The 25281-nt window shown below is 38.2% G+C and overlaps 1 protein-coding gene across 6 annotated transcripts in view; it reads left to right on the top strand.

Moving 5' to 3' along the window:
* PCDH15 (protocadherin related 15) overlaps positions 1-25281 on the top strand; it is a 1266541-nt gene that overhangs the window by 1179319 nt on the left and 61941 nt on the right. For 3 of the 6 annotated variants that reach the window (XM_040362070.1, XM_040362069.1, XM_040362071.1), the window contains 5 exons: positions 505-723; positions 1901-1909; positions 4446-4556; positions 12602-12607; positions 18366-20180. In XM_040362070.1, the coding sequence (XP_040218004.1) occupies positions 505-723; positions 1901-1909; positions 4446-4556; positions 12602-12607; positions 18366-19818 (1798 nt within the window). In that variant the 3' untranslated portion in view covers positions 19819-20180. Of the gene's footprint in view, positions 1-504; positions 724-1900; positions 1910-4445; positions 4557-12601; positions 12608-18365; positions 20181-25281 lie in introns of those variants that run through there. The other 3 variants (XM_040362073.1, XM_040362072.1, XM_040362074.1) reach the window with 1 other exon arrangement.

Below are 25281 nucleotides of genomic sequence, written 5' to 3'. Positions count from 1 at the left end.
GTTTCTTGTTCTCTTCTTTGTATAATAAAAGGAAGCCTTCTTTAAAAATGCAGCATTATGCATTAGTAATCTGAAAATATTTCTTTTTTCTTTTTTAATCAATTAATTAATTAATGATAAGATAGAATAAAAAGCAGAATTTACAACACTCTTGTTGAGTAAGCTAAAAGGTAGTGTGCATTACACAGACATTTTTTCCATACCCACACATTTATTAGGCTTAAATGAACAATAAAAAATAAAAAAAGCAGTCTAAACAAACAGTTAATATTGAGTTTGTCGCATCATCTTACTGAAAAGTGACTTTCTACACCATTTGCATTTACTTTGTCTAACATAAGATTAATTTTGCTAGTAATATCTTATTGGATGAAGAAAGAGAGAGAGAGAGAGAGAGAGCGAGAGAGAGAGAGAGAGAGAGAGAGAGAGAGAGAGAGAGAGAATGTGTAAGACAGATATATACATCAGTATGGTCTTATTTAATCCTTATTTTTGGTTATTCAGATTTTTAGATGGTAAAGTGCTTGACATCAATAAACAGTTTCAAGACTACATTGGCCTTGGAGGACGTATATTGGAGATTCGAACCCCAGATGTTGTAGCCAATGTAAAGAAGCAAGCCCAAGCTGTAGGCTACACTGAAGGAGCTTTGCTAGCACTGGCTATTATTATCATCCTCTGTTGTATACCGGCTATTTTAATTGTAATGGTCAGCTACAGACAGTAAGTAAATTGCTATCTTTATTGAATGAACAATGATAAAACAGTTTAACACAGTTCTCTCCAGCATTAGCACAAGGGGTTATAAGTCACTGCTCTTATTTGCACATCTGAACTGTCGCATGAGCTTTGAACTCATGCTCTAATAACAATCTTTTTCAGCAAAACACATACAGGGTAGCCTAGAAATGAGTATACTCCATCTGCTGGCTGAGAATGAGACTATTCAGTATGACTTAAAATGGTATTATCTCTATATTCTACACTCTGTATTCAGCATGTCCCAATATTACTAACATTTGAATTTGGTCACAGATATCTATATTAACCTGCTGGTGATATAATCCTCAGTGAATTACACTGCTAAAAAAAATCCTAAATAGATGATATAATTCCAGTTTCATTCCATATATTTCATAAGTACTTGCTGACTATTAGTTGAAGAAACTTGAGCTTTCTAAAATAAGTTATTACCCATGAAAGAAAAAGAGGTGACTTTACAAATATGTGCACTTGTCAGAAGAGCAGAGTATGAAAATGTATTTGTAATCCATGGCAAAACACCTTCATTGTATTCAATCAACAGTATAATTGTGTTTTAACATTATGCAAGTCCCCCTTACAGTAATTAATTGTCTTCAAGTAGGCTGAGGCATAAACATTTTTGTTATTGCAAGAGAGAACGAAAAAACACAGTCTCTGTTGCCTAATAACTGATTTTTTAAGTATAATTCAGACAATTAAGGCTTCATTGTTTTAGGTAAAATACGTGGGCATGTCTACACAATATAATTGCCCAAGTGCAATTTATTGCTACAGTGAAGTAAACTAAAGTACTGAAGAAATGGCAGAGTAAACGTTAAAACAATATTTGTTTTCTGTCATCAATATCCACAAACAGGGTGCATTTTGCCTAATAACTGACTGTTTAAGAATAATTAGGATAATTAAGGCTTCATTGTTGTAGGTAAAATACTTGGGCATGTTTGCACAATAGCATTTCCTAAATGCAGTTTATTGCTACAGTGAAGTGTTTTAAAATACAGAAAAACTGCAAATGGTAAAATATTTTGTATATTAGATTAATATTTATGCTTTCATTAATAACGGCATGGCTTTTTCTTTAACATTCTAATATATTTATTTTTTTTCTCTTGATGTGTTTGCCCCTGCGGAACAGGTTTAAAGAGTAAGTACATTTTTTTTCTATTATTTACACAAAGTCTTGCATAAGTAGCAAACACCATGTCAAGTATATCCTAGAAGTTGAAGCTGCAAAGTCACTGCTTACAACCCACAAAATGGGAAATATTTGGAAAACCAGCAATTTCACTTATCAGGTTTGCAAAATAGTTGTAAGACATGGCACATGTCTTATTTTTAGAAAGTATAATGAAACTCATAACAGTCTGTAAAAATATAAAATGTTGAATAATTTATGAATCTTATAAACATATATATGTTATAAACCCAACTTACTGCATTAGAGGAAACTCCAAAAATGTATAATTTGTGTAATCAATGAACAGTGTCATCCATTATACTACTTTATTATAAAGTCACAGATAACACTGTGATTTTTTACATCTGATATAAAGTCACAGATTACACTTTGATTTATTACATCTGATTGTAGATATTATATTCAAACACATTAAAGGGGTTTTAAAGGTACCATTTTTTTTCTCCTAAATCGCTTCCTTTACCTTAGTGCAGTCCTCCTTCACTTACCTCATCCTTTGATTTTGCTTTTAAATGTCCTTATTTCTTCTGAGAAATCCTCACTTCCTGTTCTTGTGTCTGTAACTCCACACAGTAATTCGATGCTTTCTCCCTGGTGTGGAGTGTCATGCTCGCCCCCTCCCTTGGACTACAGGAGAGTCAGGACACTCTGGGCCAGATTCTTAAACGAGATACGACGGCGTTTCTTCAGATACGCCATCGTATCTCTAAGTTGCGCGGTCGTATCTATGCGCCTGATTCTTAGAATCAGTTACGCATAGATTTCGCTTAGATCTGACAGGCGTAACTGTGTTACACTGTCGTAACGTAAATGCATATTTACGCTGGCCGCTAGGTGGCGCTTCCGTCGAATTCCGCGTCGAGTATGCAAATTAGGTAGATACGCGAATTTCCGAATGTATGCCGGCCGACGCAGTAAAGTTACGCCGTTTACGTTAGGCTTTTCCCGGCGTATAGTTGCCCCTGCTATAGGGTGGCATAAGTGCGGCGTAACAATGTTAAGTATGGCCGTTGTTCCCACGTCAAAATTTGAAAAAGTTACGTTGTTTGCGTAAGTCGTATGTGAATGGGGCTGGACGTCATTTACGTTCACATCGAAACCAATGACGTCCTTGCGGCGTACTTTGGAGCAATGCACACTGGGAAATTCCACGGACGGCGCATGCGCCGTTCGGGAAAAACGTCAATCACGTCGGGTCACAGTAAATTTACATAAAACACGCCCCCCTGATCCAAATTTGAATTAGGCAAGCTTACACCGGCCGATTTACGCTACGCCGCCGCAACTTATGGAGCAAGTGCTTGGAGAATACAGCACTTGCCCGTGTAAGCTGCGGAGGCGTAACGTAAATCAGATACGTTACGCCCGCACAATTTTACGCGGATGTACGAGAATCTGGCCCTCTCTACGTTGCAGATAGAGAAAGGAGCTGTGTGTTAGTGGGCGTCCTGACTCTCCTGTAGTCCAAGGGAGGGGGCGAGCACGACACTCCACACCAGGGAGAAAGCCTCGCAATACTGTGTGGAGTTACAGACAGAAGAACAGGAAGTGAAGTAGGACTGCACTAGGTAAAGGAAGCTGTTTAGGAAAAAAAATTGTACCTTTACATCCCCTTTAAGCCTGATGTATAAAGTGTCTTATGAATAATATGTCTTTCCTGCCTACAAACCAGTCAGTGTCTCCTTTATGTGTTTTATATATTGCAATTTCAACAGAAGAAAAAAAGTAGCTGGGAAGAAATTAGAATGGGTTATTTAGACACTTCATACATGAGGCCTAGTTAAACAAAGTTATTCAAGATTGGCTGGTGTGCTATTTAAAACCGTATTCAATCATTTTCTGTACATTTGTTAGAAATATGCTACACAGTTGCCCTTTAGTTTTCTCTTCAAAGAATAATTTTGCTACCTGCATGTTCTTCATGTTGAGTTGCATTTGTCTGCATTAATATACAAAAAATCAGCATGCAAGGTTGGCAGTGGCTTATTGTGAGACTTTCTGAGTATATGAGTATCTATAGAAGCGTGCATTGATTGGAGTAAGACAAGTCAGATCAACGCCCCAGGGAGTTTATTTATAGACTTCAGTCAGAGATTCCTCTTGATTCACTTTCTTTACAGGGGCAAGGTTTATTTGGACTCCCTTATTACTAACAAGGTCTCTTCAAGATTCAAAGAATAGGGACTGTGCAAGAGAAAAGAAATGGTTAGGTGTCATCTCAGCACAGTGTTGGCGTAGCAATAAAAATGCTGCAGAGCACCTTTTTACAATTAATTTATTTACTGTTAGATGGTTTCTTTCCATATACATATATTTTGAGTGGTTTCTTTCAGTAATCTAATTTGCCCCAACATACAATTTTATAAATTGTGTTGTAATTAACAAGTACCACAGTGTAAGTCTAAAAGAGTTCCTTATTAAGAATTAACAATTACTAGATGTTTAAGACACCTTGTCTGTCCTCTTTCTTTCTTACAAAAAGGAGGCAAGCTGAGTGTGCAAAGACAGCGAGGATCCAGATGGCATTGCCAGCAGGCAAATCATCAGCCCCTGCTGCCAATAATCTGTATGAAGAGCTGGGTGACAGCACTATGTAAGTACTGAATATAAATTGTTTCCTGAAGAACTGCATGATTCATTGCAATAGTGGGAACTGCTTCATGTCTGTTATCACAAAAGCAGTTTGAAATGTATCTTGTCGCTGCGATCTGCATCATACAGTAGTTTGCTCAGATGCGTTGGTTAAATGTGTTTGTAGCCAAGTATTTAATACGGTAGGATTCCGTTTTTTTCTGCTACAATAATAGATGTGAAGAAATATTTAAATAGTCTACATAGAATTTCTCAGTGGCTGAATTATATGGAAGACAAATGATGAATTAGTTTCAGTATTTTTTTCCCATGGAAAGGTATCATAAGCTAGTTTCAAAGGCTCTAGGCTGTATAGTTTAATGCATACAAATAGTATATTTTGAATGTTGATGTATTGCTTTAATCCTAGGATGTACTGAGTCATTGCATTATCCTGATTTGCTTTCTTATGATGTGTAACCACACTTTTCCAGTAAACAAAAAAAGCGGGGTTAATTAATCAATGGTTGACATTTATTTCAAGCACTATTTAGACAAGCATATTTAGATAAATAATTAATAAATATATATTTAAATGGCAGTGAGCTCATAGAAATGACATGACAGTAGTCTAATTCAACTGTTTTCAGCAAGAATGGGCAATGATGTAATGTCTATGGGCATAGCAAAAAAAGCCTCCCAGATGACAGCTCTGAAGAAAAAAAAAACATTTGCCACGTTTCTCACTTTTTCCTGCATTGGTAAAAACAACAAAGTATGTTGTCACCGTCGTCTTGTAAAGTATAGCTTTATTTTAGAATGAAAACAGGTACATAATCAAGTTAGTGTTGCATTTTAGACTAAAGTTCTTAGTAGTATTCTTGGATCACTCATAGGGTAAAACATATCACTTTCACTTTAAAGGAAACTTTCCATGAGAAACATAGTTCATTGCCTATCTCTCCTAATGAAAATGTTCATTACTCAACAGCCAGGATGATCTAATAACTTTTTTTTATTTTTTTTGAGTACCTGACTTAGCACAAGCATGCAGCCAGTATGGCAGAATTCTTAAACTGTATTCTGGTTCCACACATGTAAATTGGATAGTTGTATAATCACTGATTCGTCATAATAACCAGTTACCTAGAATTTGACTTTACATAGTGTTTATGAACCTTATTTTTTCTGTATAATTATCATAATGTCTCACTGTATACAGTTTTGTTACACAGTTTTTTTTAACCTTAAGCCGCCACTCCTATATGATTAGCCATGGCCTCCAGTGTTTGTTTACGTCCAGCAGCGCAAGCTTCACTATACTTGCTTCACCTGCTCATTACAGCCCCATAAACTTTGTGGGGCCATCTTCCTTCATGTCATGCCTTGGGAAACAGCCCTATGAAAATCTGTGGGATTGGATGTAAACAAACTCTGGAGGCCTTTGGATCCAGGTAATTATCCATCTGTGGTGGGGAAGGAGGGTTAGGTCAGGGCAAATGGGCAAAAAGGTTAATTGCACTTTGTCTTAAAGGGCACTTATCCTTTAGGAAAACGGAATAAAATTAAGCATGGTATATACTACAAAATAAATTTAGGTTTACATACATGGGTGGAATGCATATATTTGCATATTTAAATATGTGTAACCCTGTTCATCTACCCATGTGGTACACACCCTTGCATATCCAGGATAGTGACTCTACCGTTTCCTGTTGTAATATTGCAGCTTACTATGGCAGTTCCCTGCTCATGGAACTATGAAAGAAAAACACACTCTGCCTCAGACCCCCTCTGTGTTCCTCTCTTTCTTTAAGTTGCCTCCTTCCAGCTACAAATGCCTGAAAAAACATTAAATTAGCAAAATTGTGCAAAGCAATAGAGCCTGAAGGCTCATACACACATTTTTGTCTGTGGAACAATTTTCTGATAATGTGTACACAACTTTTGACAGTGGTTTCCGACCTTCCGAACTAAAATTTCCAAAGGAACAAACTCCAAAAATGTTCTCGTATGGGAACAGAAAAATTTATTTTCATTTAATGTGTACCATTTTTGTACAATTTTCATATGAAAAAAATCAGAAGCGAAAGACTGCATATGATCAGAAACAATAAAGAACAACAAAAAAGCCTTTGTCATATTAGAATTTTCGTACATTTTTTCCTTACTCAGTTTCGACTTGCTGTGAAACAACATAGAAAATCAGACGATTGTTTGCCCGATGTTCTTATAGTGTGTACCCCACTTTACTCTCTCTTTTAGTCTTGTATGCAGAGAATTGTGAAAAGAAAACAGTATTTTAAGATACGCTAAACATTTTATATTCCTCGCAACGGACCTGTTTTTTTTTTTTTACCTTTTTTAATGTACTTGGAGTGCTGCTTTAAAAAAATTCAAGGCAAAGTGACAAGTCATTCCCTTCCTCGTGCCCCACCCTCTTCCTTCTTATCTTACATATATGACAGTGTTTCAACCTGGCGATCATCTGCTTAGGCCTGAGCATTGCATCCTGAGTGTATATGCTCTGATACAATTATTGGAGCTTTCTGAGGGCTCTGACAAACAAATTAAGCAATATGGGAGTGTGGGTCGGCTGTGGGAAAGGGGGCTGTCAAGTAAAGCTGTCAATGACTGTCTTATTCTCCTTAATGCGTGTGGGGTGGGGATCTCCACATTATGCAGGAAAAAAAGGGGGAGAGGTACAAAAAAGTACTTTAAGATGTCAGCCGGAAAAATAATAATATTTTAGACCAAGAAACATTCCTTCATTTAAACATTTTTAACAGTTCAGTTTTATATACTGTATATATATATATATATATATATATATATATATATATATATATATATATATATATGCCATACATGGATACATGGTGTTCTATACAATGACTATACTTGAAGCAAATTTATATAAATTAATGTTGAAAGCTTGAACGTACATGCCCAAATTTAGAATGCTGTTCTCCAACACAGACTCTCACACTGTCGTACTAGGCATCTGGGGAATCAAACAAAACTTCTATGTCTTGCATATAAAACAAGCCTTCAGGCTCACTTTCAAATCATGCTCAGTTTTACAAGAGACAAGAGGAACAGTACTTGTTTTTCTCTCGTTTTGGAAACATATCATTTTGTGGCAGATCTAATGATCTGAAATGAGTGACCTTTTTCATCTGGTATTTGAAGCATACTGTTTAAAGCTTCACCCTCAAAACTTTCAAACACATTTTAAATATATCAATTGAATTTTACCATTTAAAATTGCTCTATTGTCTCTGCATTAATCTTGACCACTCATGTGAATGCTCAGGATTGTAGCTGGCCTTGGTTAAAGTTAAATTGAAATGTTAGGGTACTGGAAAGTAACTGTGGAACATCTGTAGTTAACACATACAGTAGGTGGTATCCATTAAATAAAGGGACATCAATGCATGACCAATTTATCATGATACATTATGAAAGAATAAAGCTAATGTCAAAACTGCATACAGATAAGATAGAATATACTGTATAAATTGAATATATAGTTACTTTGTTTGTTTTTTTGCAGTGATGATTGGCCTAATAACCATTGACTAGATGTTTTAAGCTCTAGCAAAATAGTACAAGTAGAACAAATAGATTACATATCACATTAATCGTTTATTGTAAAGTTATAACATTGTTATATACATATATACATTACAATAATGCTCATATAACACTGGGGATGGTTATTGAGTTGCAGAAATTTGTTTGTCCACAAGATGGCGGTGCCAAGTAGATTTACCTAACTGGATTACAGTTGCCAGGGGCATCCTGATAGATTTAGTCTGGAAGGAGGGACCTATCTACAACCATCCTGGGGCCACAATGACAAGGCCTACAAGCACCTGGAGGGGGAGAGATAATATAAAAGAAAAATCACAGGAAGGAGTCAGGAAGTTGAGGGAACATGCCAACCTGGAAAGAGTGGTACAGTTGTGCTGTGCCAAGCCATGTCAGGCTTAACTGTACCAGACTGGGCTGTGCTAGAGCTAAAGAGTGTACTTGTCAGGAACGAGTATGCTAAGAGGGCTCCCCTTGCGGCTGAGTGCAGCGCGACCCTGGAGTTGGGAACAGGAAGCGCGGTGCCCACAGAAGCACGGTAGGACAGGTGCTTGCTTGCAGTCTGATGAGCTCAGCCACTGAGGGATGGCTGAGGCAGGCAGAACTGAAATTGTAGTATTTAAATGAACGGAGATACCAGAAGCCAGGCCGGGGGTCAAACACAGGTAGGTCAGTCCAGAGCATATACAGGGGCGAGCCAAGGTCATACACGAGCAGGGTCCAGGTACAAGCCGAGGGTCAAGCCGGGTGGTCAGGAAGCAGAAGCAGAGTCAAAAAGCAGGCAGAGGGTCAAACACAGGAGATCAGGAAGCAAGGTTAAGGCAAGCCGGGTCACAATGGATAAGCACAGATCAGGAGACAAGGTCAAGGTACACATGAGACTGAAGAGATAATCCAGCGATGAGCAGCACCAGCAGCAGGCTTAAATAGACCAGGAAGTTGGTCATGTGATCTGTTCAGGTTACAAGGAGGAAGTACCACCCACCTTAGTCACCATGTCGGCCATGATTGTCTTGGGCAGAATTGCCAGTCTTTCTTCGGCCATTTCCCTGACAGTACTGCTGTGCTGGACACCGAGCCTGGAAGCTGATTAACCACTAAACGCCCGCCGCACGACTATTTACGTCCCCAAAATGGCACGGACAGGCAGAAGAGCGTATATATACGTCCTTGCCTTCTAGCGGGTGGGGGGTCCGATCGGGACCCCCCAGCTTGGCCTATTTGTTTTAAAGCCCTTGAGTGACTTGGCCTGTCTTAACATTTTAGCATTCTTCTTGGTCACTTGAGGTAAAACCTCTCATTAGGAGAGCTACCATGTACACTCTTAGTACCTCAGTTTATGCTCAGTTTGCCCCTTTGAGGTTCCTCTGTTTATTGCATTGTATTTGTTTTGCAATGTTTATGTGCCTTGACACTGGTGTACCAATCTGATTTATTATGTTATAATTTTGATAAATACTAAATGATTAATTTAATGATGAAGTCAGAAAATACCTGCCGAAATAAAAAATAAAATAAAAATAAAAAAGAAAAGTAATGCACAATTAATGTGCTGCACTGCTCTACTGGGAAGGAAGCATGGATGGCCTATTTATGCAACAACTAATTTATCTCTCTCTGTATACATGTATATATTTATATAGTGTCGACAATATTACGCAACACTTTACATATTGTACATTCACCTCAGTTTCTGCCCTCAATCAGCTTGTAATCTAGGGACCATACAGACATGTACTAGGTTTTATTTAGAAAGGAACAAACAAATCTACTAGCATGTCTAGCATGTCTTTGGTGGGAGGAACACAAGTACAGGGAGTACATGCAAATTGCATGTAGGTGGTATGCTGCAAGGTAGGGTTGCAAAAACTGTACAAAACTATTGCATTAGCTAAAGCTGAAAACAAGTGATTCTTTATGCAACTAACTTTGAAGAAGTGGAACATATGGGACATCTTTTAGTAACTATAGTGAAGTCCCAACAGCCTCTCTCACACATTAATGCTATAACTACATGTGAGTACACCATAGTACATCCACCCCTAAAATCCAAGCTATTTTTCAAAAATATTACAAAGGCCTTAGCAGCAAGGTTTCATTTGATTCAGATGTGCTCACCCACTTCTTGGATTCAATTAAGAATACAAGAATTACTGAGGCAGACAATACCGTACTTACCTTACCTATCTTGTTGAAAGAACTAACTATGGCCCTGAAGGATACTCATGACAACAAAGCTCTGGGAGCAAATGTTGTACAACCTGAGGTATATAAACAGTATGGTGGTGTCCTTCTTGAACTTCTAGAAGGTCTCAATGAAGCATCTCAGTTGGGTAACTTACCCCAAACAATAATTGAAGCAATTATCATTGCCATCCCCAAACTTGACAATGATCCATTTTACACAGAATTATACCATTTAATTTCCCTTCCCACAATGGGCATTTGCAAAGTCCTTGCAAATAAATTGTGAAAGCTTATTGGAAGAATAGTTCAAAGGACCAACCAGGCTTTATCCCCACTAGGTCCACTGCCACAAACATTGGAACACAATATCCCAATCTACAAATTCCCTCTGAAACATGGGTAACGGGGCCATTCTTTCTTTGGATGCTGCCAAGATGTTTGATACTGTAGAATGGCAATATCTGTGGCAAGTACTGCATCCATTTAACTTTGGCAATCAATGTATTCAAAGGATACAACTGTATATTCTACCCTTCTAGCTCACTGTCAAATTAAGAGTTCATGGACTAACATTTTCCTTCTATACAGGCGCAAGAAGCAGGGGTTTCCTTTGTCACTCTTACTATTTGCCATAGCACTAGGAACAGAGGTAATAAGATCAGCAAACGACATCTTTGTTTTTTGCAAGGCTACATGTGAGGACAAGCTGACATTGTTTGAGGACAACTTCTTTATGTTTTTAGGGGACACTTATGGCTCTTTAACAGCAGCAATGGTTCTGATATCCAAGATGGCAAACTCTCAGGATTTGCCATCAATTGGAACAAATTAGTGCTCATGGCTGTGGACCCTTTGATGGCAGACCTCCCATTGTCAGCTAGACAAAACAGTGGATACCTTTAAATATTTGAAATATTTAGGAATACAGATCTCCCAGAACCTAAAGGATTAGTTCAACTTAAGCATACTCCCCTTATTGATTAAATTAAAATTCAAATGTGGGTCTTGATGTAAACTATCATTGTATGTCGCAGGAAGGACAAACCTATGATCTGGATGCCACAATTATTATAAAGTATACACAATGCCTCTGTGTGTATTCCCTAAAAAATCTTAAGACAAAATGATTCACTGTTTAGAACTCTAATTTGGAACTGCAGACTGGCTACAATCAAACTTGATACTATTCAGCTCCCAAAGGATGCAGGAATCTTAGCTGTGCCTAAGTATACTTTTTCGCTTCACAATTGCAGCAAATGTTAGGGAGAGGTACATTAGACATGAGGGACCCAACATAAAGGATAATGGTGGCTGCCCTCTGACATGACCTCCCTAAATCCCTCTTGCAAACAAGGCACTTCCAAAAGGGCTTATTTTACCCTACTATTGCTCTTTTACACAAAGAATGGACAGCTAAAAACTCATTACCGAACATACTCCAAAGAAGGAATCCATCAATTCCATTCTGCAGAAGAAAAAACTTGCACAGGGGGTCGTTTTGAAAATTTTAAACAGTGGCTAGACTCCCCTTTACTTGCCCCCCTACACACTAAATAGGTAATATAGGTATAACTGATTCTGGAATAAAGGGAAAGATCTTTCTTCTTCTTGTATGTCATGACTATTAAAATGATTGATATGTTAAATGCTTACCGTATCAATTTATTAAGGTGATCAATTAACATATTGACAACAATTAAATAAACTGTCTGTAATGCAATTATTTCTCTTTCACTTTTCTCTTTTCTTTTTTTATTGTTTGTTCAAATAAAAAATACTTCATTCAAAAAGTATATTCACACCATAACATTATAATGTTCTTTAAAGAAAGCATATTTCCTTTCAAAGCTTTAGTGTGGTACGCTCCCTTAGTATATGTTTAACTCTTGTGAAACCCACTAAAACATACTTGCAGATTTAAAAAAAAAAAAAAAAAACATATATTTCATTGAAATTTGTTTTCTGTACATACTTATAGGGTTAGTATGTCTCATGTTTAAGGTGATTGTAGCCATATTAGTGCACTTGCAACAACTCAGTTGAGTACTGTTCATGACATTTTATATTTACACTAACAGTTACATTTTCAGGATAAACTTTTGATGCCTATCCCCTTTTTCTAAAGTTCAAACAGTACTACTTGGACTATAGAAGAAGAGGGTAGACCTAAAAAGCTTGTCCTTAGAAACAGTTGTTGCATGTCTCCTTTTTTATGTTTTTCTGCATGTTTTATTTATATTTACGTATTTATTTATTTTCTATTCTTCTTTTCTACTGCATGCACAGGTTCCAGTAAGTACTGTAGACCAACATAGATTTAACTGTAGCAATTAGATGCTGTAGGGGTCTTATTATTGCATTGTCTTCACAGCCTTAATTTGAAAACGGCTTGAACAAAACAAGTGTTATACACCATAATAATTGCATTATGATGTCCAGCTGAATGTTGCTCATCACAATAGCTTTTTCACTGCCAATGTTATGCAGCTTATAATTAACAAAAATTATTCCTAGTGGAATATAAACTAAAAATATTTAACTAAGTAATTAATACATTACTGCTCCCTGCCAAAGTACAGGTCACAGCAGCATATTTGGTATTTAATTCATTCACTACTAGTTTCAGACAGTTTAAATTTCCATTGCCATCAAGGCTGGGAGACTGGCTGATTAATAGCTTCCCCTGTCCATCCTGTCCATTAGCTTTTGTTGAGTAGACATAAATGATGCACTATAACTGGTAGAGCAATGTGCTGTAGTCCAGAAACAATTAATGATCTGATTATTGATTAATTTGTAATGAGTAAAAATGATTAACATCTTACGAAAAGTTAAGGCTGTGTAGCATTTCCTGCTTCAATTTAGGCAAATTGTACTGTTATAGTTTAAAAGTTGCTGTTTCTTTTAAATCCAATTTCACACAGGAAACTGATGTACACGTCTTTTGAATTTTTTAACAATAATATATGTCTGGTAACCATAAATGGATTAAAAACATGGTGTTAGAGCAAATAAACATAACAGCAATTTAATGCACTGCTAAATACCCACAGAAAGTAACCACCAATCAACTTTTTCCAGCTTTGTATGTTATGTTGACTAAGATGATTTTGGTCACAAAATGGTTTATTTGTTTTTATACGCTACTCACATTACCTGCTTGTAGAATTATTCTCCATTGGAGCTCAACAGAAGGTAAAAATGGACAGTATACATAAGGTTGGCCACAGATACTTATTTTTTTGGGGGGGGATTAGCCAAAAATAAATGGATTTCCCCATCCACTTATGTGAGGTGGATAGCAGAATCCTCCTTACTAATACTCAATTTTAAAGCTTATGTATACAGCCATGTTGGTTTTGCTTCTGACATGCACTATGAAGTGATTTGTAAGGAAATGTGCAGTGTTTGAATTTTAAATAGGATTTTATGGAGCATTGTTAACTTGCATTTATGGCTTCTTCTGGCATACATCCTATTGCATGCTTTTTTTTTTTTTTTTTATTAAATCGGCATATTCTAGTTTTTTACATTTCAGCAGCTGTTACTGTATAGGAAAACATAAATGCAAATATGAATGCATAACATGTACTAGACTTGCATCATAATTGAATTGCAAAGGGAATGCAATCCATGTTCCCTGAAAGCACTTAATATCCGTAGTTTTTTTACTTTATTCTATGCTATAACCAGTCTATGCTTACCTTTAAAGTGGACCTGTAGCAGGACCCAGGGTCAGCAGCTCCTGCCACTATGTACAAGTATGCATAACAAACTTGTACAATATTGCAGGCTTATCCCTGTGTTTACCCTCTTTTAGCTTTGACAGCTCTACAATCCAGTAAAACTTTTACCAGAGTAAATTGACTCTTTATAAGTGTAAAACAGCTGTGGTAGGTAGTGTCCAAAGTGGAGCTTGTATGCTGAGGATTCAGATGAAAACTTAGTCAGGCAGGTCAAGCCAGCAACAAATCAGGCAAAGCGGTACAAAATCTAAATCCAAAGAATGGTCAGGCAGGCAGAGGTCATACAAGAGCTGCTGGTGAAGTACCAAATCAGCAGGCTGGGGAATGGTCAAGAATTCAGGCAGAGGTTCAATATACGGTAGTTAAAATCACAGTGCTATCAACACACCCAGGGAGCAAGTCCAAACAAACGGGCACTGAATAGTAGGAAGTGCTGCTATTTATGGGCTGCTTAATAGTACGTTGTCTGTAGCTGGCAGCAGGTGGGGCTAGTGAGTCCAAGGCAATGCATCAAGCTAGGAGAACATTGCAATAACTCCAGAGCTTCTCTGTGGCACAACAGGTAAGACTGCAGCTGTAGTACCAGGAACATCTTAGTTCAAAGATACCCAGGTACTTGACAGGGCCCCCTCCCCAGGGGACCCCCCGGGGGCCCACTGGGGCTTAGTGGGAAAAGAGGCATGGAAGTCTCGAATAAGAGCATGGGCATGCAAATCTTTGGCTGGGACCCAGGAGCGGTCTGTGACGGGATATCCCTTCCAATGAACCAGATACCATAGGCCACAACGCTCCCTTTTGGAATCCAGAATCTTAGTGACTACAAACTCATGTTGTCCATCAACAAGCACATGAGGAGGTAGCTGTTGGGTTCTAGAGTAGTGATTGAAAATTGCCTTTTTTGTGAAGAGAAACGTGGATAATGGGATGTATCCGGGGAGAGGAGAGCAATTGGTATAAAGAGCACTGTGTCAATGGGCGTTAATGGCAAACTTAGCCAAAGGTACAAATGTAGACCAATTGAAGTGTAACGCATTGACATAATGTTGTAGATAGGTTTCCAGGGTGTGGTTCATGCATTAGGTTTGACCATCTGTATGAGGCTTATGTGAGGTAGAGAGTGAGAGCGTTACTCCCAGTTTCTTATAGAACACTCTCTAGAATCGGGAAACAAACTGGGATCCGTAGTTTGAGATGACATTGGTAGGTATGCCATGATGTTTCACAATATGGGAAAGGAAGAGGGTAGACAGTGCTTCTGCTATAGGTAATTCAGGGAGCGGTACAAGATGAGACATTTTGTAAAAGCGATCCACTATGACCTATATAGCAGTCATGCCCTCGGACTTGGGTAACTCTGTAATGAAGTCCATAGTCAAATGGGTCCAAGGCTGGTGAGGTGCAGAAAGTGGTTGTAACAGTCCAGTAGGCAATGGGTGGGGTACTTTTTTAGCAGCACAAGTTGGATAGGCAGCCACATCTTTTTTCATATAAGGCCACCAGACATGCTGCTGCAAGGTCTTAAGAGTGATAGTGACGCCAGGATGACCAGATAACACACCATCATGTGCCCAGAGGAGCACAAGTTTTCTGAGGCTAGGGGCTATGAACAGGCAACCTGGTTGTATCTTCAAGCCTTGAGGAACATGATTCTGGGGTTCTTGTAGCTGTTGGGAAAGAGCCGTAGAGATCTGAGGGACAATTTTGTGACGTGGGATTATATACTGCTCGGTAGGTCGATCTTCTTCAGTAGTAGCGAAGAGACATAACAAAGAACAAATTTAAAACGGGAAAAAACAGAACCTATCACGGTTGACGTGAATTCAAATGTTTAGCAGTCTGAAGATATAGCAGGTTTTTATGGTGAGTCAGGATAGAAAAAGGCTTGGGAGCCCCTTCCAGAAGATGTCGCCATTCAGACAATGCCAATTTGATGGCCAGTAGTCTTCGATTCCCAACATCATAATTTGTCTCCGCTGAAGAAAACTTTCTAGAGAAAAGCACCACTGGATTCTACCAGACTTAGGCTGTCTCTGGGACAGCACGGCACCTGCTCCTACTTCTGAGGCATCAATCTCAACGATGTACTGGAGATCAGGATTTAGATGTGGAAAACCCGGACCCTTGCCGAAAATGTCTTTTAATTGCTGGAAAGCTTATTCCACTTCTGAGGGCCACACCTTGCAATTTGTACTTGTCTTAGTTATAGCAGTAATGGGGGCAGCAAAGAAGGCAAAACCTTTGATGAAGCACCTGTAGTAATTTGCTAACCCTAGAAAGCTTTAGAGCCCTCCAAAGTGGTTGGTTGGAGCCATTGCAAGACAGCAGAAAGTTGTTTAGGGTCCATTTGGAAACCGACAGCACAATTGATGTATCAAGGAAAGTGGAGCTTGTATGCTGGGGATTCAGATGAAAATGTAGTCAGACAGGTCAAGTTGGCAATAGATCAGGCAAAGCGGTACAAAATCTAAATCCAAAGAATGGCCAGGCAGGTGGAGGTCATACACGAAGCTGGCGGTAAAGTACCAAATCAGTGGGCCGGAGAATGGTCAAGAATGGTCAAGAATTCAGGCCGAGCTTCAATACACATATAATACTCCACCCTAAATGACAGTACTATGATAATTAAAATGTATATAACTACCTTTATTTAAGGTAAGTATAAAAAAAAGCCACAAAAAAGAATATAATGGCACAGATATATATGCCAACTAAAGTGCATCAAATTAAAGTGCTTGAATACAAGTAAAAACATTGTGCAAACATATAAAACATGAATTAAATTGTAATTATACGATAAAGCCTAAGTAGTCTAAAAAAATGCTCCGTCCCACTTCCTAACATGTATGCTAAATAACCTGTGTCATGTGATAACCCCAATGTCAGCCAGCAGTGGCTGCAGGGGAGATGAGAAAACGCTCAGCAGTGGCTGGAATGCCTAAGAGTGTTAACATCACCCATAAGCTATAATGGCTAATTTGTTGTTAGAGTTCCCTCCTCTCCCCTGCAGCTGCTGCTGGTTGACACAGGGAAGCCAGATATTATAACCGAGCCAGAGTGTCCTGAAAATAGGTAAGTATTTACATCTTTCTGTGCAGCTAAGTCCACCTCAGAAATATCTTGACTGCATTTCAAAACACAGTCTAAAAACATCTCCTCAATGAATTTCCACACGCATCTCCCAGATCGCTTGGTAATATCCTCTTAAACTAATAAGATGGTAATTTAAAGCATGTTGAAGATACAAATACAGTAAACATAATCTTCCCAAAGAGACATTATTGGTCTTTCAAAGAAATATCTGCATCAATTTGCCATAAAAGAAAGGATGCAAACATGATTGTGTAACATGTTTATTCCAAAGTTTGAAGTCCAGAATCTGCATGGATTTTGAATTGCACCATCGCCATTTATTTGATGCACTTTAAGTAACACTATTAATATGTTGTTATATCATATTAATTAATTTTATGTATGTTTGAACATTATTTTCACGTTTGCTCATGCACTTTATTGATGCACTTTAGTAGGAAATATTATTTGTGCCAATATATAAATTTTTGTTACATTTTTGCACTTTGCACTTTATATAGAGGTAGCTATATACAGTTTGATTATTACAGCACTGTCATTTTGGGTGGTGAATGGTAAGAGTATTTGTTGGTACCTTATGTGGGCCAATGTTTAGCAGTGCATTTTATTTGCATACCTATGTCCTAAGGACAGTTGTTCTATAATGGACACATTTGGGTTATTATATTTATTATAGTTTCATTCAACTATAATACATAGTTATTTTTGCATTTAGTAGAAACTGATGTGTTAAATCATCCACCAGCTTCTAATATATCTACGGGACTAGGGTGGAAACATCTCTGCATGCAAATTGGTAAATTTTTCCCTCCAACACCAACCACTATGTTCGGGTTAACTATCAGTACTGTGTTATCATATTTTACAATATTTTACTTATGAAGAACACAACATAAGGAGACTTGTCTGCTTAAAAGTTCAGCAGGGAGCTCTGCATTGGGTTATTTTGCTGATGCAATGGTTGCGAAGTGTACTGGTGGATAGTTTAACCAACTGGCATGTACCTGACACTTCCATATCAGGTTTGTGTCAACAGAATTGTTGTTTTGCAATACTATATTTACAATTTGTTTCTAATCTGTCTTGGCAGTAGAACACTGGTTAGTAGTGTAGAATAGAACTAGTGATAGTAGTGGTATTTCCCACACTCCCTTTGCCCTTAGATATTGTTACCTTGTATTTAAAGTCTTTTTCTTTTTACCATGTCAACAAAGCAGGGGGAAAAAATCTGTTTTACAAGAAGGTGATCGGCAGAGACTTATAAGTAGTCTGGCATCTCGTGCTATTGAGGCCCATAAGCAATCTAGTATCAGTGGATGTTTAAACAATAATCTTCCAAAGTCTTCAAGTAATATTACTTTTCTTTCTGATATTAACCCATTAACTACTCAGAACCCTCTGTATATGGAAGGTTCAGTCCAAAGTACTATCAATATTGGGTTTCCATGGAGAAATAAATTACCCTTAGACAAGTCTTCGCTGCAAAGAAGGGTTCTGAGAGATTCTGTTTTAAAAGTGAACTCGGAGGGCTTGCATCGAGCCTGGACCCTTCCCACGCGTTTTGCTAAGAGAAATGTTTATGACATTCTTGGGAGTCCTGTAATCATGGATCCAATTCAGTGTCAGCATATGGGTACACAGGCAGAGAAAGACACATCTGAAACTAATCAACCAACTGAAAGCCTCAGGCCATCACTGGAGATCTCATCTAATAATAAATTAAGTGTAAGAGAACAAGCAAGACAATTCGAACAAAATGCATTGGGGGACATCAAAATGACCAAATCTTGGGAAATTAAAGAAATTCATACATCAGATGGTAATGAGAACTGTACAGAGAAAAATAAAAGTTATATTAATGATCCCCCATATCAAAATTCTTTACTTTCATCAGCAACACAGGATTCACCAATTATTCCTGCACATCAATCAACAACCTTTCCTTCTATTCTAATTACTCCTTCAGACTGCTCTGAAGATATCTCACCACCACCAACTCGGAAGCCAACACCACCTTTAGCCAGAAAAAGTGTAACACCCTCCCAGTCCTTTCTAATTGTTCAAAATGAACAAATAATCCCAAACTTTATTCCTGATCCACCAAATGTTCCTCCTCCTTGTCCACCACTTATCACCTCTCCATCTGAACCTTTTTTACCAACACAGCCATTTCTTTTGACACATACACCGGAAACATCTTGTCCTCCACCACCACCTCCACCGCTTCCTGCTCCATCACTTCCACCCTCATTTTCACCAATCCTGCCCACTCCACCACCTCCACCCCTTCCTCAAACACTTCTAACTCCTAGCCTTTCCCAGGTCTCCTTATCTTCATTAACACCTACTATTTCTTCAAGCACCAAGGAAAAGCTTTTAACGGCACTGGAAGCCCCCCAAGCAAATTTTGGCCCTCGACGAGAACTGAAGGGGATTCTCAAAAATATACAGAACTTGGCAGATATAGAAAAATCTGTAGCAAACATGTATAGCCAGATTGACAAGTGTAATCCAAATCAAAAGCAAGTACCTAAACCAAAATCAACTGTACCGACAGACACTCAAAATGCAGACATTTTAATTCCACACGAGAAGCTTAATGGAAATCTAAGTTGTGTTGTTGGGGAGTTAGAAAAAAGATTTCCTTCTCAGTCCACAGCCCTGTAAAATTAGACTTTGACTTTCCTGCACTTGACACATTATTTGAAATAAAGCAGGCTGAGCAGGAGTACAGCCAGCTTTGTGTAGTCAGACAAGCAAATCAATGTTTTACAAAACATGCATTTAATTGCAGGCCTCTCACAGCATTCAAGGGCCAGAGTGCAGAAATCAACCATAAAAGAATATGTGTGTCTTAAGAGCCCGAAACCACTTTTTATCCAACTTAACTGTCCTGCAAAATGTAAATCTGACATTATTTTACATTGCTCTTTTTTAAAACAGAGCAGAATGGTAAATAAATGTTTAATTTAACATCTGTGTTTTATTCCAATTAGAATGGATTTTAAGTGCAGATTAAAAAAAAAAAAGAAAAAACAAGCCAGAACACCTTTGAAAAACTATTTATAAAGTACATTTACATCAGTTATTAAACATTTTGCAGTAATCACCCAAAAAACAGTACTACTTACGTGAAGTGTAAATTACTTGTATATGTGGATAACATTAGTAATTGTATCATGCTCCTAAGGTTGGATTGACACTGATAACACACATGCATGGGTGTTAAGTGTTTCCCTTTGTGTTTCACACTAACATGCATTGCAAAGATATATGTGAACCAGTTTAGGCAATTTAATTTAAAATTTCAGTCCCAAGGGCCATCGATAAAAATTAAAGCACAGTTATGTCTACAATACTGTATGGTAACTGCATTGGGTTAATAGTTATATTGACAGTATTGTGTTTAGTGTTTAGTATATAATTTTTTATTTTTATTTCACAGGCCTTATATATATTTTTTTTTCACGTTCACATTCAGGCCAAGCTGTTTAGTGAAATTGACAGATTTTACATTACTGGTAGAGTTGTTTACAACAGTTAGCATTTACTCATTTGGCTTAAAGCGTATTTCCATTTTTGCAATCAGATATGAGAAAACTCACTATATATTCATTATGTGTTCCCATTCATACAGCAAATATAAAAATTATTTATTATATACTGTCGGTTTGGACCGATGAAACTGAACCTCGGTCCATTCTCATCGGTTTTGTCCGACTGTGTGTACGGGGACTAATTGTTTATTTGGAGCAGGCATTTGGGCACACTGCAAGCTAAAAATGTAGAAGTGAAAGTGGGGAAACAAAGTGGGGACAGACTGACTTACTTAATAACCCCTTCATGACCAAGGTCAAAACATCTATCAAACGTCCAAGCCCAATTTTTCAATTTTGCCATGTGTTAGTATAATGCCGCATACACACGGTCTTTTTTTGTGATGAAAAAAAATGACATTTTTAAAAACGTCATTTAAAATGACCGCATGTGGGGAAAACATCGTTTTATGTCTTCTGAAAAATGACAAAAAAAAAATTAGAGCATGCTTTAATTTTTTATGTCGTTTTTCAAAACGTCGACTTTTGTGTCATTTAAAATGATAGTGTGTGGGTAAAACGACGTTTAAAACAACGTTTTTAAACCCACGCATGCTCAGAAGCAAGTTATGACGCGAGCTTGAATGGAACAGAGTGCCGTCGTACGTGCTGAACGTAACCGTGCTTTGCTAGAGCATTTTGAAAAAAACGATGGTGTGTAGGCAACGTTGTTTTTTTAAATGAAGTTTGAAAAACGTTGTTTTGTTTCATGATTTAAAACGTCGTTTTATTTAATCACAAAAAACGACCGTGTGTACACGGCATTACTGTACATATCATCGCAACAAGGTGGATTACACATTGTTTTGTTTGTTTTTGTAAAATGTTAATAGATATCTTCTGATTTTTTTTTTATTATTATGAAATGAAAACTGGCCCAAAGTAGTAAATAAATATAATTTTTCAAACCTCTATGACTAAGCCCTGGTGGGTTGTGGGAAATGCATCAGAGGTACGTGGCTTAGAAGCCATTCAAGGCTGAGGCTGTTCACATTCCGTTCCACCTGTTGAGCTAGTGATGTACGGTGTCTCTCATCCCCTCAAGCTCCACTGCCCTCTAGATCAAGCATTAGATAGCCTGCACCCCTAGATTGCTGTGAGACACCAGATTCTTTACCAGCTGAGAACCTTCAGTGGCACTAGAAGTGGTTACAAGGTATTGTGATATTTTTTTTAAACTTTAGCCTCATATTTTTATCCAAATTTATCCTACAAGCGGTTAAATGGCTGTTTCTTTGGATGTAACCTCCCAAGATTTCCAACAAACTGTATGGAAATCTATGGGTTTGATTGGCTTTAGTTCTCCGCTACTGACAGGAGGAGAATGGTGCAGCATAACCTCAGTATCTCAGCAAAAAGGGGATATATTAAAAGCAATATCTCTATCTCTATACTGCGGTAGGCCAGAACCTGGTTACATTCGTTTATTGATGAATATAATAAATGTATTCATTATTTGGATTGCACCAATTAAAGTCCCAATGGGACTCTATATGCCATATTTATCAAAATTATATTATAGTATAATTATAGTATAAAAGTCAATACACAATGGGGGTTATTTAGAAAAGGCAAATCCACTTGAAATTGCACTGAAAATGCACTTGGAAATGCAGTCACTGTAAATTTGAGGGGTAGATCTAAAATGAGGGGAATCTCTGCTGATTATATCATCCAATCATGTGCAAGCTAAAATGCTGTTTTTCAGCGACTGAACCTCCAAGTGCACTTTGCACTTGTAGTGCTAAGTGGATTTGCCTTTCGTAAATAATCCCCAATGTGAGATAAAAGAGAAATTGCTTCTTGTAGTAATGTAACAATGAAACAAACATACGTCAGCATAAAAAGGGTGATCCACAATATCTGTTGACAATATGAAGATCATTAGTCCAACAGAGATCGCCCAATGCATTTCAGAAACAGCATTGTTTAATCAGGAAACTATGTGTGAAGTATGCAGAACAACACTATTCTAAAATTAAGTATATAATCAATAATTATATACACTCACAGTAAATAGAATAGGTGGATATCATAAACAGCAGCCGGACAGAGTTAAAACCAAGTGATGGCATCCAGCCGAATGTCAGGGAGCAGCCAGACAACAAAAATTGCCAAAGCAGGTGGAGGAACTGAACAGGGACCAATGCGAGTCACACCTGGGGACAAGGGGCCAAACATGTAAAAAAATGCAGATTATTTTACCAAAAGATTAAAGTTAGAAAACAAGGGACAGTGACTAAAAAATCGTTATTTGGATTGCAGAGACCAGGGAACAAAAAAACAAGAGCCATTAACCGCTTCCATACCGGGCTGTTATACACACATCCCTACCAGGCCTATTCTGGCACTTCTCTCCTACATGTACAAATCATATTTTTTTTGCTAGAAAATTACGCAGAACCCCCAAACATTATATATGTTTTTTTAGCAGTAAAGTAAAGTTAGCCCAATTTTTTTGTAAAATATGAAATATGATGTTACACCGAGTAAATAGATACCTAACATGTCACGCTTTAAAATTGCGCACACTCATGGAATGGCGCCAAACTTCGGTACTTAAAAATCTCCATAGGCAACGCTTTGAATTTTTTTACAGGTTACCAGTTTAGATTTACAGAGGAGATCTAGTGCTAGAATTGTTGCTGGCACTCTAACGCACGCGGCGATACCTCACATATGTGGTTTAAACTGCGTTTACATATGTCGGCGGGATTTGCATGTGTGTTCGCTTATGCGCGCGAGTTACTGGGGACAGGGGCGTTAAAAAAAAAAATTATTTCTTTTTTTTTACATATTTATTTATTTTTTTACACATCCCTTGTAATAGGAATGTGTGTGACAGGTACTCTTTATGGAGAGATGCGGGGTCAATAAGACCCCACATCTCTCCTCCAGGCTGGAAAGCATGAAATTGGTGAAAAAAAATTCACCGATCTCATGCTTACTGTTGCTTAGCAGCCGCAATTGCGGCCTTGTTTACTTACGGGGACCCGGGTGTGACGTCATCACATAGCGCCCGGGTCCTCCGACGGTCATAGAGATGACTGGTGACCATCTGGTCACCAGTCATCTCTATGCTTTCTGCCAGCGTCTGACGATTCGTTCTCCGGGCCCCCGCTATGATCGTTCTTACGTTGTGCAGAATCGCCGGCACAAGAGAAGGATATCTGAATGATGCCTCTAGCTGCAGGCATCATTCAGATATCCACCCGCAAAGCCCAGGACGTCATATGACGTCCACCCGGATCGTTAGAGGTCCGTTATGGACGTCATTTTACAATGGGCCGGGCGGGAAGTGGTTAATTTCGTGAAAATACATTTTAGGATTATATGAGCATAAATGTTAAGCTGCTGCACTATCATGTGCTTCTTTAGACACTCTGGGGGTGATTTACTAAAACGAATGCACACAGCATCTAGTGCAGCTATGCACAATAACCAATCAGCTTCTAGGTTGTCAACAAGAACAATCTGAAGTTATTATGAGCAGCTGCACCAGATTCTGTGTGCACCAGTTTTAGTAAATCTCCCCCTCAATGTTACCCATTTTGTGAGGACAATCATGTTAGCAATAAATATAGTTCATCTATCATGATAATTGATAAATACTTTATATGTTTGTCATGCGCTAATTAGATTTAACTGAGCGCTGCCTTTAAAAGACTTGAGTGAAATATCATGAACAAATATGACTAAGCTCCAGAGCTCCATAATGCATATATCTTCCATTAAAGTTTTGATTCTATTATTTCATCTCTCCTTTCACTTCAGCTTCCAGTCTGAACAACATCTCTCTACCTAAAATTTGAGTTTTCTGATAAACTTCTCTCTCATACATATGCCACCTGAGTGCACTTGTCACAAATGTAGGCGCAGGATAAAAAAAATCACAACAGTGAAAACTGCATGTCAAAATGATCAGCAGGTTCAGAAACTCAAACTTCTGAAATTATAAGAAAATCTCCAACAGTAAAAGTAGGGTTTGGCTTTGCACACTCTGCCCTCTTCAGCATATTAACATGATGACTAGGGATGAGCCGAACACCCCCCCCCCCCCCCCGGTTCGGTTTGCAGAAGAACATGCAAACAGAAAATGTATTCGAACACGCGAACACTGTTAAAGTCTATGGGACACGAACATGAAAAATCAACACTAATGACACTTTTTTTCAAAAATTACACTTTTTTGGTGAAATGGTAGGGGTGCAATGTACCCTGTTACCAATTCACATATGGGGGTTGGGATCTGGGGTCCCCTTTGTTAAAGGGAGCTTCCAGATTCCGATTAAGCTCCCGGCATGCAGACCCCCACAACCACCGGGCAAGGGTTGTGGGGATGAGGCCCTTGTCCCTATCAACATGGGGACATCCTCCCCATGTTGAGGGCATGTGGCCTGGTATGGTCCAGGAGGGGAGGCACTTCTCTCGTCCCCCCTTCTTTTACGGTGGGCTGCCAGGTTGCATACTCCGATAAGGGTCTGGTATGGATTTTTGGGGAGAATCCCATGCCATTTGTTTTTTTTATTTTGGC

This window comes from Rana temporaria, chromosome 8 (assembly GCF_905171775.1).
Source record: "Rana temporaria chromosome 8, aRanTem1.1, whole genome shotgun sequence".
Taxonomy (NCBI): domain Eukaryota; kingdom Metazoa; phylum Chordata; class Amphibia; order Anura; family Ranidae; genus Rana; species Rana temporaria.
This window is presented reverse-complemented; position numbering and strand designations above follow the sequence as displayed.